Source organism: Lathamus discolor, chromosome 23 (assembly GCF_037157495.1).
Source record: "Lathamus discolor isolate bLatDis1 chromosome 23, bLatDis1.hap1, whole genome shotgun sequence".
Taxonomy (NCBI): domain Eukaryota; kingdom Metazoa; phylum Chordata; class Aves; order Psittaciformes; family Psittacidae; genus Lathamus; species Lathamus discolor.
Genome location: NC_088906.1, coordinates 1,843,696 through 1,856,766, shown reverse-complemented (window position 1 = coordinate 1,856,766; position 13,071 = coordinate 1,843,696). Strand labels below are relative to the sequence as shown.

Sequence of the window (13,071 nt, the reverse complement as noted above, 5' to 3'; positions counted from 1 at the left end):
TTCACCTGGCCACGCCCCCCGCCGTGGACCGTTAGTCCGGAGCAGGCGCAGTTGGGGGGTGGTAGGGGTGCGTGCGCGCTCCCGGCGCTGCCTCAGGGCCCCCTGAGGGGACGCAGCGGTGGGGCGGCTCGGACGACGCTTCCGAAGCCCCGGAGCGGGGTTTCGGCGAGCAGACACGGGTGGTTCTGACTGAAAAAAGCCCTCAAGGCAGTGTTTAATGCGGCCTAAACCCCGAGGGGAGGCCCCGGCTGAGGCAGGCGCCGAGCGCAGCCCCAGCGCTGTGGAAGTGCAAGTAATCACCCCCCCCCAGCACCTCCGGTTCCTCAGGCGGGCTCACATCAGCTCCGAAAGCTCCCGGTGCTGCCAGCACGACAGCGCAGTTTGTCTGTGAAGAGTGAATGGTAAGATAGCAAGGGTTAGCTTTACTAATAGCGATGTGGTTTGACAAAATCTAAGCACACGAGGTACACTGGCTGGCTTTAGGTTATTCCTTACAGCATTTAAAACGTTCATAAAAATCTGTTTTAGCTTGTCAAGTCTTGTGATGAGGGTTATTGGGCAAGCTTTTCAATTAGGCTCTCAAGCTCCGTAAAGGTGGCCAGCATCAACTTCCTGGTGCACTGTAGCAAATGATCCATCCTTCATATAATAGCTCTTCTGGCATCTGTCCAGTTGAGAGCAAATTAAACGGCCCATTAAGCACTCAAATACTACGATAACTAATAGATTCAGGGACAGGCTCGTTCATGATTCACTTTTCTTTAATCAAGAGCTTTATTTAAAAGTACCACTTGTGCTAATTTCTCCTGGATGATGTTCAGCCAGCGAGTGATGAGCACGGGTCCTTGTATCTCAGACTCGCAGCTGCCTCAGATTTAACCAGGACTAATGATTTACACCATTAAAGTCTCTGATAACTGCAGCCAGTGTTGCTTTAGCATTATGCAGCCGGGGATGCATTGTGAAATTGAATTGCGTTTCCTAAGAAACAAGTAGTTTCTTAGGAACATATCCAATAAATCCAAGCCCATAAATATTCTTCCCTTCCTTTTCAAATACACTTAGCACAATTTCTAGCCAGAAAGATCTCCAATTGCTTAGTAATCAAGAGGAAACCTGATACCAAATGCATTTTGTTAGGAAGAGATAAAAGACGACAGAAAGCAGCATATGCTTGCACAGCAGCTTTCTCAGTTTTGCAATACCTCCATCTGTACAAATCAAGTCTTACCCCTCCCTTAAGAACAAAGAAAAATTAGCAGTATGTTGTATACCTTATGATGTGAAATTGCTGCTATGTTCCAGCTAGATAGCAGGCTGCTTCTCCCTTCTCCCTCCTTCCCCTATATAGATGTCATACACACATGCATTTTCTCATGCTGCTGCAGGACACTTACTGGTCAGTCTCTGTCTCTCCCAACCAAACCCACCTCAAGCTTAAGTGAAGATGAGTGGAATACAAAACAGCTTATAGGAAGGAGGAATTAAAAACCTCTCAGTTGTCCTCAGCTACCATGTCAGAGAACCACCTAAACCCAGAAATGGAAGTGTAAAATATCTGCACCTTCTTACTTCTTTTGCCCATCCTGTTCTAATCTCTCTTCCATAGGCTGCTGCATATGAGAGCACGGTCTGCTCGTTTGGCTGCGAACAGGAAAAAAGCGAACACACAGTGTCACCTAGTGGCACCACAAAAAACATTGCCTGGTCTCCAGCTTCCAGTTAGAACACCGGGATTTCACCCAGCTTCTCCCATGGTCTATTTTTAATGCCACTTCTTAGTGAATCGAGTATGAATCCAGTCTTCAGGCTTAAATTTTCATGGAAATGACCAAACTTTATTGAAAGTTTTGTAGTTAGCAGGACTGTTAAGAAAGCAGAATATTTTACACCTCAAGTATAGTAAAGAGCTAATTCTCGTGAGAATACAGTACAGATAATAAGCTAATATAAAAGGACATCTTCCTTCCACTGTTCAAGATTTCGTTATTTGTAAAATAAATGAAGTCAAGTTTAAAAATGTACTAAGCTTCAATGCCAGCAATCAAAGTTGCACTGTTCAGATGGGTTTATTCCAGAGATTTTCCCAATGCAGCATAATTTCACAGCTGTAATGAAAAGATTTATGGCAGCTTGATACAAGTAGGATTTCAAAGTTGTCAAAAGGCCTTAAAATAGTATCTGCAGTTTAAAATGAATGATGATGAACTCCAAGTAAAAAAAACAACAAAGAAAACAAAAACAAAAAACCCACTTCAAATGCACATGAAATGCAAAAGTAATGCCCTGCAGGCTACTGCAAAAGGGTTGACTTGTCCTCAAAGAGATCTGTCAGTCAGCACAGCTTCTGGATAAGCACTAAAATACACGCATTCCAGCAACGGGCACACCATTCCAGTTGCACAGAGAAAAACAAGAAGAGGGGGTCTTCAATTGTTCAAAGGCAGTTTTGAGAATGAAAATCACATTGCACTCAGTTGGAGATGGTTTAGTTGATTGATACTAAGCACATAAATGTTTTAATTGTCAAAAAACCAGCCCAGTTGTGCCCTTTAACCGTATTTAAAGTGCATTAAGTTACCATTTTTAAAGCAGGCCAGAAAGTCCCTTTGAAATTGGTCCCTAAGCACTGCAGTAGCATTTGTAGTGGTAGAAGTAGTGTATTATAGAAAGCCTGTTTCACAATAGCACTGTGAGCACAGTGAAATTCCATAAATTGTTAATGAAATACGTAGTGAAGCTCAAAAGGGGTAAGACAGTAGGAGTACAGAACAGCTCTGTTCCCACGCTGTGGACACAGATTACCTGTTGAAGCTATCCCACAGCTGGATACTTGCTTCCATGCACCTAAATATACTCTTTGCAGGCTTCCAGAGTATTTTCCTAGATATTTGAGATACTTTGCACATAGAATTCCCTTGATGTCGATGTGCAGTACAGCATCGCTTTCCTGGAGGACAGCTCTTTGTTAAAGCTAAACCCACCCATTAAAAAAAGGCCCAGCACCTTGCAGTAAGATTTCTGGTAAAGGCCAATTTATTCATCATCATCATCATCTTCATAGTAACGATTCCTTTTGATCTGTTCTTCCACTGATAGATCTTCCATATCTTCACCCTCCCAGAAACCAACATCTTGGGATTTGCGATTCTGGTTAGGAGAGGATTCCTTAGCAGTCATGACATTGACTAAGCTGGAATGTTTAGGAGAATTTGGTTCAAGGAATTCTTCATTTGGAATGTCCTGCTCTTCCATACAGTGCTCTTCCTCATCTGTCTCTGCATTCACCTGGCCATTTTCTACAAAGTTATGCTCTACTCTTTTGATACCAGACAATTCCTGTTCTTCCTCATTTTGTTCTTCTGCACTCTGGATCTTCCTATTCTCAACCTTCTTTTCCTTTTGCTTTTTGTCTACCACAACCTCTCTCTCCAATTCCTCACTTATTTTCAACACGTCTCTCTCTGCCTTGGGAGGAGATGATGAATTCTCTGGTTTATGGCCTTTAACAGATACTGTTCTAAATGAGGCTGCGACTGTAAAGGGACGACTTCTCTCCTTCAGTGAGGAAGACCTTCTTAACTTCTTGAGATCCAGATCCACCTCCTCCAGCACATCTGGCTTGGAACTCTCTTCCTCTGGGGGCCATTTGGGTTTGAGTACTTTGATGCCCTCATCTAAGGCACTTCCTTGACTGCTTTGGTCAGATGGAGGCGGCCAGGCAATCCTGAGCTTTTTAGTTTCTGCTGGTCTCTCTTCTCTTTCAGGCAAAGCTGAAGCTTTTGCTTCCATACTTGCTGCCAGAACTCCTACTTTTGCAATTGGAGCATCCTCTACTCCAGGGCTTTGTGGACTTTCTGTTGCATTTACACCATGGACAGTTTTCTCCAGGGATTCTTCACATTCAGTTTTGCCTGCCCATAATTCCTTATGCTGCTTGTGTCCAAAACCTTCATCATAGTTGCCTTTAGACTTGAAGAGCTGATTGAAGTGGGGCTTGCAGTAAATATTCCCACGCAGAGACGCGTACGTCCCAAGACTGTTCAGGAAAATACAAAGTCAAATGTTAACATTCTGAGCCTCAGCCACCCAGATGATTGTTTATTTTAGTTATGTTACCAAAGAGATTCAATTTCAGTCCTCCAACATGTTTAGAAAAGACAGTCTTACCACTTTCATGAGTTTGCATGACCCTCTTTTCAAGTGTCAGGAGTTCTTTACAAAATTGGACATTTCCCCACTTAAAATTCCATTAAGAGTTTAAAAATAGACTTCATCAAGTGCAAAAGCCACTGCCAGAACCAGGAGTGTATTAACACTCCTACGCTCCTCTCCAATTCACTGCATTATGGCTGCCTTCAACTCAGCTAAGCCTGAGCAGCACTTTCTCAGCTGCTAGAGGAAAGCTGTACTTCCCATCCGGAGCAGTGTGTTTACCTGAGTTTACTATTGCAATAGGAACAGCGGAAGCAGCTCGTGTGAAACACCTGCTGGTTGGCAAAGAGCCTTTCCATGGGATACACGGTCTTCTGACACCCAACACAGGTTTCCTTCATTGGCAACTGAAACTTCTACAGGAAGAAGAGAAAGTTAACTGGAAAATGAATCAGCTGCTGGGGACTTGGCTTCATGCACAGCTTCCAGAGCTCCCAGAAACATTGCAGCTATTCCCTTTCTGCAACTCAATGCTAATTATGGCAGAGTGGGTTCTGGTGGGCAAGGAGTAGGAAGAGGCAATGACAGGCCCATAGGACTGCTGTGGCTTGACACTGAGCCAGGATTTCACCCCAGTGAATTCCACAGCTGAAGCATCCCAAGTTGAGCAATGGTTGAGTAGGAACAATGAAACTACCAGAACTCAGTTCTAACTCTGACTGAGCTAGTTCCCAAAAAGCTGTCTAATCGAGTTCTGCAACTTCCATTTTTCTTGACAGGAAAATGACAAAGAAACACTGAGGTAGATACAGTCAGTACAAGAGTTAGCAAAGTGGAAAAAAAAAACAACAGCACAGAAAAAGAGCTGAAATACCCTCAAAATAAAAGGCAGAGGGTGAGAGGGAAGAGGAATGGAGCAGGCTGCTCACAGTTTGAGATTACCCACTTTAGGTCAACGTTCTCCTCTCTTAAAGAGAAGGAAATTGTCTCAGTGCAGATACAGGCAGCAGGAAACACTTCTGACTCCATTTGCCCACAATTCCAGCTCTATCACAAAGAAACTACTCAGGTTTCAGGACACACAGCCCTCAAACTTGCTCAAGACTTAAAGTGAGGAGGGCTTTGAGGTTAAACAGCTAAAACTGTTCATGTGCTCATTAAGAGAGCTTCCTGGGGGTTTAGTACAAGGGTAAACTATGACACTAAGGAGTCAAGTGTTGCTGCTGTGCTGCATGGCAACGATTTCAGATCCTGTTTCTGGCAGCATCAAGGACACAAGTAGATTGTCCATGAAAAAAGGTCACTTGATGCCATTCACTGCTTGGAATCAATTAAGGCTGGCTGATAAGGAAGACACTTTAAAGGAAAATTAAATAACAGTTGAAAAATTGACAGTTCCAGGCCGTGTGTTGATTACAATGACTTTAGCAGCAAGGTAAGAGAGTGCCTGGCTCCATACCATGGGTCTGCACAGAGACACACTGCTACTGGAGCTTTTCTTTGAGAAAGAATTACCTGCTACAAACCTACTGAAAAGCTTTAAGAAAAAATATGATGGCTAAAAACCAGGAAGGTCACAGGAAGACCTAATCTGAGCAATTTATTTATAACAGGCTGGAAACAATGGTTAGGCAATGAAAGTTACAGTTTGAGAGGGACAGGTTGCTGAAGACAGAGCCAGCTGAAGTCAGTTTGTCACAGCCATACAGTTTGCTGCCAATTTAATTCCAGTTTAATAGGTATTTAATTTCTTTAAAAGCATTGCTTGAGCTTATAGATTACAGTCGTAATTATGATGTCATCTTGACCAACAAAATACATGACATGACAGTGCTGGCATATGCTTCTGCAATGCACATCCCTGTCTAAGAGGAGGAACTTACTTGTATAACAATGAGCCCTATGTCTGGTGGAGAGGCGTTTTAGGGTGTGAAGAGAAAGCAATTCCTTTCCAGGCATACTACAGATAGGAGCTACAGGAGGAAGGTGAGGCCCAGTAAATATAAAAAGCTTGAGAGAAAGCTGAGAGTTGAGCTCACATTAGGAGGGAAGCAGAAGGCAGGAGCAGAGGTTAGGAACCAAGAACAGGAAACAGAAGCTGGAAGAGACAAATAGGAACCTTACATGAATAAACAGCATCTGGGTTTCTATCTAGGCAGTGCAGCATCTAAGGCAGTAACAAAGTAGAGGACTAAAATGATTCTAGTAATGTTAAGAGACAGCACAGAGGACCAAAACCCACAGGTTGGGTGTGCCTTGTATGCTGTAAGAGTCTGAGATTACAAAAGTGTTACAAGCAGCTCTCATTTCACATACTGTCATTTATACCCCAGAACACTAACGCTGGGCAGCCACATCTCACTGGTTTTCATGAGGTCAGTGCTGTTCCTCTCAAAGATGGGGAAAACAACAAAAGCACAGTTGTTTCCTCAGGAGTGAGCCAGGAAGTCTGTGGCAGCCCAGGGAACAGGCATCCTAACTCCAGACATCACACGTGATGAGAAAGTACAGCGGGAACGAAACCTTCAGCACTGCCATTTGTGTCTGAAACGAATAGCAAATACATTCCTACCCAAGAAGCTCTCCATCTGCTTTATGCTTTGTAGCTCCCACTAAAGACAATGGAAGATTAAAGACTTGTTACTCAGAATGTCAAACTCAATCTTTGTGGAGTCAGTCACCACAGTGCCCTTAATATAAAGTTGCCACCAATTGCAGTTACCTTGGGAACAGCTGGAAGAGGAGGGTGGAAAGCCAAGTCCCAGCCTCCTAAAGGCTCTGAAGCTCAGTATAAGGACCTCAGTGCCAGTCTCTGTGAGCACTGACTTTCCAAGAGCTCCAGCTCAAAGCCTTTTTCCTCACACTGAAGAGGAAGAGACTGCCTCTGTCACAGGGGCACACTGCTCTAACAGCAACTCAAACTGAGTCTTTGAAGAAAAAGTGAGGTTTGAGATGCTTTTCCATCCTGAACTGAAGTTCCCTCATGAACACAGATCAGATATTGATACAGTTACTGCCAGATCCTTTGTGACCACATCAGTTGCATGCAGGCTTTTCAATATTAAATAGAGAAGTCAGTTGGTTTTAACAGTCACCAATGTTTAAGACTGAACAGCTGCTTTACCTTCACTGCTTTTGGCAGAGATGCATCTGTCTGACCACCTTGTTTAGAACCAAAATTCTGCTGCTTTGTGCTGACAGGCTTCTGAATGTCTGTCTCCCTCTCCAAGTTCTGTCCAACTAAGGGAATAGAAAAGGAAGAAAAGGCAATTACAATGACTTTAAAACCAGGGAAAGTTTATGTTCATAACACCCAACCAGTTAAGAGCCAACACATTTTTCCTTGAACATTCATCTGCCATTAAACCTTGAGATCTAGAGATATAAACATGATCATTGTACTTTTCTGAGTTACCAGGAAAGTTAAGTTGATATGAAAAATAAACTAATATATGGGGATCCGACATCTAACTTCCATGAACTGTTCTCCATCCCTGCAAAGTGCTCACTGTGGACACTGAACTAAATGCTTACCATTGCCATCCTCTAGGAGACCGGAGTGGAAAGACAAGTTGTTCTCACCTACCTGCAAGAGAACGTTAGACAATGAGCACCTTTGACCTTCTCAAGCCTGAATAATCAGGAGCTGAGTAAAACAGGCAGTTTGACACTGTGAGCACTGAAACAGAAAGAGGCTGGCCATACTGAAGTGTACCCGAAGCTCCTCTTTGTTTTGTCAGGCACAAGGTAGAGTCCAGCTGACTGCAAGAATGGTAGTCTTTTAGTAGATACCCTCATAATTTTACAGCTCTTGCAATATTAAGATCATCTGCCAGTGTTCACACACACAAACTCCTAATTTTGTTTTCCCAAACACCTGTAGCTTATACATCTTTATCAGTCTTCAGAAATCCTTGTGGATTTTGATGATGTACCTGCCAGGTTTTCTTACTTAGAAATCCCTTGACACCAAGTAGTATACATTTACTGGAAAGCTCATGGCTCCCTCCCAACATTTGACAACACTGGGACAAGCATGCCTGGACCTACCCTGTGTAGAGCTGGATATAAAAACCAGTTTCAGCTACTAAACACATTACAAATAAAGCTCTTGATGTGTATTTCTTTATTAAACTTGGCACTATTAAATGAAATAGTTGTAAGTAGCTACACTGAGACACTAAAGCACTGTAACAAGATTAACTGCAAATCATCACTAATTCATTTTAATGATTGAAAGGTCCACTGCAAGCAGCTGAAGTCTGCAAATTAATGAGGAAGCGAGTTACATATATTAACATATTCTGGTTTACTGAAGGAGTAACTAACACTAGCATATGGGGAAGTGCATCAGCGTGTTCTGTGGCTGTTAGAGTCACACATGTCTGGCTACTAAATCCCAGATTCAGTGTGAAAAATGACAGAGAAGGTTAGCATGTGCCTTTTGTTTCCTTTTTGTCAGTTTCTGACATTTAGTACTAGCAGCTTTCATTAGGCTTATTTCCAAAGTCCATAATGTCATTTCGAAAGGACAAGCCTGGCTCTCAAACAATGTCCTATTCAGGTTCCTTATTGCACCTGGACACCTCAACAAGTCACTTCCCAATTCTATCTGAATACAAGAGGTTTTATTCAACTCTTCCATTCAAAACCAGGGAGGAATTCTGATTTAACCAATGTTCTTTAACTCACCTTTGAGCAAAAAGCAGCAGAACCCAAAGCTGTTCAGCTGTCAGTGAGGAACAGCTGAGAGCAACAACCTGGCCCCTTGCCCAAGGCAGGCTGGAAAGCTCTAAAAGCCCTCCCGGCATTAGGCTGCCACGTGTTCCCAGTGGCTGGAATACACAGTACCCCAATTATTATTCAGCTACTTTTATCCCCTCTGCTGTCCCCAGTTTAGTCCACAAAAGCCTGAGCTTGAGCTTTATTGTCTCTCATTCACAGGGTAATTTTGCCTCAACTTCCAGCTGAAGCTCAAACCCAGGAACGAACCCAAACTGGCATTCTCAGTTACCTTAACCAAAACCTAGCCACTAAGTGCAGAAGAAACAGTGACAAACTCCTTTTACTTGTGTCACACAAAGCTGCTCTTTTTTCCTAGTGTAGTTTATTTCTTGTTTTATCAAAAAAAACCAAGAACAAAAAACCCAACACCAAACCCCACAAACAAATCAACTGCCGAGCTGTGAATCCCCTTTCTACAGTTAGGGAACATGAGACACAAATGTTTAGGGTAGCTTCATCATAAGCATCAAAAATCAGTGGCAAAGTAAAACCAAACAGAACACAAAACCCCCCAGAAAACCATCAGAGGTTTCAGCCCTTGTCAGCTTCTGAAGCCATCAGAAAATACATAACCATGACACTGAAGGATTCTGCCCCGCTACAGACATGTCATGACTGAGACAGGGGAACCCTCCAAGGAAACTGAACCTTCATGTCTAGGTATTCCCTACAACTGCTTCAAGTCTTCCACAGAGACTGTCTCGCTTCCAATTTACAGTCTAAAAACATAACTTAAACCAGGAATTGTGCAGCACGCACACACTCTGTACCAGCTGCTCACATTCCATTCCTACATGGCTTGCGGAACAAGTACATCAGCTGTGCTTCTACAACCACTTCCGCTGAAAGTGAAGCCCTCGACCTTCACCAGCATGAGCATCTTACCTTCTCCCCATCCTGATAGGAAATGGAGTCCTCAGGACTTGGTGGCATATTCTCCTTCTGCTCAGATTTGTAATTCTTGAGTTCACTTTCACTGGCTTGAATCTCATTCTATAGGATAAAGCACTTGAAAGTTGACAGGTTCTTTTCCCCTAGGACAGTATTTACTTTCTGGGTTTCTTAATATCTTTTTTTCAGCTGTTTCCCTAGTATATACAGTGATATTTAAAAGGCAGGGACAGAAAAAGCTGTACATTCTTGGGAAGTGATACACTCTAATGAAGAGAAAAGATGGGGCTGTAGAATTTTACTATACTCTGTGAAAGGAATGTCAGCATTTTTCTCAACAACCCCTTTTTTCTTCTGGATTGCTGTTTAAAAAACAGCTCTCATCTCCCCTGCTCCATCCACACCTTCCTTTTCCCAGAAATGGCAACTTTTCATTTCAAATTACATGTCAAGACAAGCTCTAACTCAAGCACTGTGTGACTGCAAAATACGGTATGACATGAAAGCAAACCCTACCCTTGCTTCGATACTTGTCAAAACCCTAATGCTGTTATTTACAGAGATTTGTGCTCTTAACTGACTTGTTTCAGATTTGCACAAAAGAATCTTTCATACTTTAGAAAAATTAACTCCAGTGAAATCTCCTGGTTCTTTCATTGCCCCAGGAGACGAGATAACTGCAGAAAGACTCGTGCCTTTCACAAGGCATCTTCTCTGCGACATGAAAGAGAAACAGCCAAATGCCAGCACCAGCATCCCACTGGATTTTGTAAACAAGTCTGCACAAACCCAACCACGTCTAATAGGTTTGGGACTGAATTTTAATATCTGATCTCTAAACGTGCTGTCCATCATCTTTACCTCCCCTTCCTTTACCACTTGCAATGCATGGGAAAGATCACTTCTCACCCTTACTCTAACCAACTGTAAGTGTCTATCAGTTTCAGTGCAAGCCTAATTACACCACAATGCCCTCAAAATAGTGGTTCCCAAGAGATTACGGCTTTCCTTTGTAGCACAGATGTGACACATTTGAAGAGAAGGGAAGTACAAATACCACACTACCATATCAAAAGAGCCCTGGTGGCTTTGTCAGCAGGGAAGGAGAACATCCAAGAGCTAATGGCTGCTACTGGAACACAGAAGGACTGCAAACACTGGCCTCAGAAACCGTTATTTGCTCCATTTTATGTGCTGGCCTTGTGGATGTGCCAGGCCAGAATCAAAAGAGATTCTGCCAAATGGGACATCCTACAGGCATCAGGCTAAAGCCACACTCCCCAGCTGAGATGGCTGGGGATCTGCATCAAGAGACATTGATGGTAAATCTCTTGCCTGAAGGCTCTCATTTAGTGGATCAGCCACCAATCTGAGTCACAAACTGGAAAGGGCAATCTAACAAACTGGATCCAGGTGAGAAACAGGATGCTGCAATCAGCAGTTAATCACATTTGCTGCACTGGCTGCAATTCCTTTCCATTCACACAGTGAAGTTTACTCAACTTTCCTCCCAAGGGTTGGAGAATTAGGCCCAGAGTGCGTATGAAATTCAGAAATCATTTCAGCTTTTGCCTCTCTAAAAAGATACCCAGGAAACACACATTCCTCCAAAGCTTAGAACCATTCTTTTTGGCTTTCATTTCCAAGGCAAGTTTCTTAACTTATAAAGGCCAATCCTCTTAAAATTTATTACTCTGCTTAATAAAAACAATACTTTAGCAATAAAAGTTCCCATCATTAGACAAAATATCAGGCAGTTCCAGCAATGTACTAAAGCACTTTTTAACAAAAATTAGGTTCTTGCCATCCCTTCAGCTGCAACACTTCACCGTGATTCATTAACTGCTCATTTCCTCACCAAAGAGCTGCAAAATGGGCACAGGTTCATTCACAAGAGTCTAACTGGAGTCAGATAATGGGCGAGAAGACCTGAAGGGAGGTGAAAAGCAGAAGGGTGTAAAACTGGCTGGAGATCCCAAAGCTGCAGGCCAAGAGATGCAGGTTATGCACTATACGACATTGAAAGTCACTTCATCTTATTGTGCCTTGGTTTCCCCTAGCCTATAGCTGATGTACAATACAGAATTGAGTCGGTTTTAAAACAAACATGCAGAGAGCTAGAGAAATGCAGAAAAAAAAGAATGTCAGCTATAGAACAAGGAGTAATGGGTTTAAACTGAAACAGGGGAAGTTCAGGTTAGGTATAAGGAGGAAGTTCTTCCCTGTGAGGGTGCTGAGGCGCTGGCACAGGGTGCTCAGAGAAGCTGTGGGTACCCCATCCCTGGCAGTGCTCAAGGCCAGGTTGGATGGGGCTTGGAGCAACCTGCTCTAGTGGAAGGTGTCCCTGCCTGTGGCAGGGAATTGGAACTGGATGATCTTAAGGTCCTTTCCAGCCCAAACCAGCCTGTTGATTCTATGATTCTATGTCCCAGAAGGACCTCAGTCAGGGTGTCAGCAACTAAAATCCTTGGAAAACTTTCAAGAGTATTCCAGGAAGATGCAAATACTTATTTCTTCCTGCAGGATGTAGCTGCAGCTCTTCATTACACACAACTCCTATGGGCACAAAGTTAGTTTCAAAAGATGGCATCGTCTTCAGAAAGCCTGGTATCCGCAAGATCTTCTTTCCAGTCTCAGGCTGGGACATAAATTCACTGCTTTATGCCAAAGAACAGACTTACCGTGGTGATGATGCCCGTGGAAGTGCCCTGCTTGGACACAGCTGCCTGGTATTTGGCCAGCCTATCCTTTATGGAAGTCTCTGTTAAGCGAGGCATCTCCAGGCTTTTCTTGGTCTCTGCCTTCTCTGGGCTCAGCGCTGGACTAGAATCTACAAGATACCCTGCAAAAAGCAGCACATGAATAAAGGGGAACTTTGAGGAACACCAACAGATCTGTCCACGGAAGGATTTACAAACCCCAGCCCTTCCCCACTCCCAGGACCACAGAAATTCCAGATCTGAAGAGCATGGAAATGCTTCAGTCCAAGATTTCTGCTCCAAGCCTCATAGTTAATGCAGCTGGTTTCAGAAGGAGCATATTCACCAGATGCAGCAGCCAGTGGTCTCAGAAGTAATGAAAGCAAACAGTTTTAATGCTGAAGATTGGTTTGCTGTTACTGTCAAATCCAAGCAGCTGCTACGGTGGCTAAATGGAAATACGCATTAGTCCTATAGTGGAATAGTTGTCAAAGTCTTTTGGGAAGCAAGGAAGGAAGTCTCACCTGCCACTGCCACCTTC

At 43.3% G+C, this 13,071-nt stretch overlaps 1 protein-coding gene and 1 long non-coding RNA gene across 4 annotated transcripts in view; one reads left to right on the top strand and one right to left on the bottom strand.

The window, feature by feature from the left end:
- The first annotated feature begins 29 nt into the window (after window positions 1-29).
- LOC136003681 (uncharacterized) lies at window positions 30-2,020 on the top strand. Its single transcript, XR_010608168.1, has 2 exons — window positions 30-401; window positions 1,610-2,020. It is a non-coding gene; the product is annotated as an uncharacterized LOC136003681 (long non-coding RNA).
- Window positions 1,817-13,071, bottom strand: part of LIMA1 (LIM domain and actin binding 1) — a 26,583-nt gene continuing 15,328 nt past the window's right edge. For 2 of the 3 annotated variants that reach the window (XM_065659520.1, XM_065659522.1), the window contains 6 exons: window positions 12,513-12,673; window positions 9,826-9,933; window positions 7,690-7,741; window positions 7,280-7,395; window positions 4,438-4,571; window positions 1,817-4,039 (listed from right to left, as the gene is read on the bottom strand). In XM_065659520.1, coding sequence (XP_065515592.1) covers window positions 3,037-4,039; window positions 4,438-4,571; window positions 7,280-7,395; window positions 7,690-7,741; window positions 9,826-9,933; window positions 12,513-12,673 — 1,574 coding nt within the window. In that variant the 3' untranslated portion in view covers window positions 1,817-3,036. The remainder of the gene's footprint in view (window positions 4,040-4,437; window positions 4,572-7,279; window positions 7,396-7,689; window positions 7,742-9,825; window positions 9,934-12,512; window positions 12,674-13,071) is intronic. The other variant, XM_065659521.1, reaches the window with a different exon arrangement.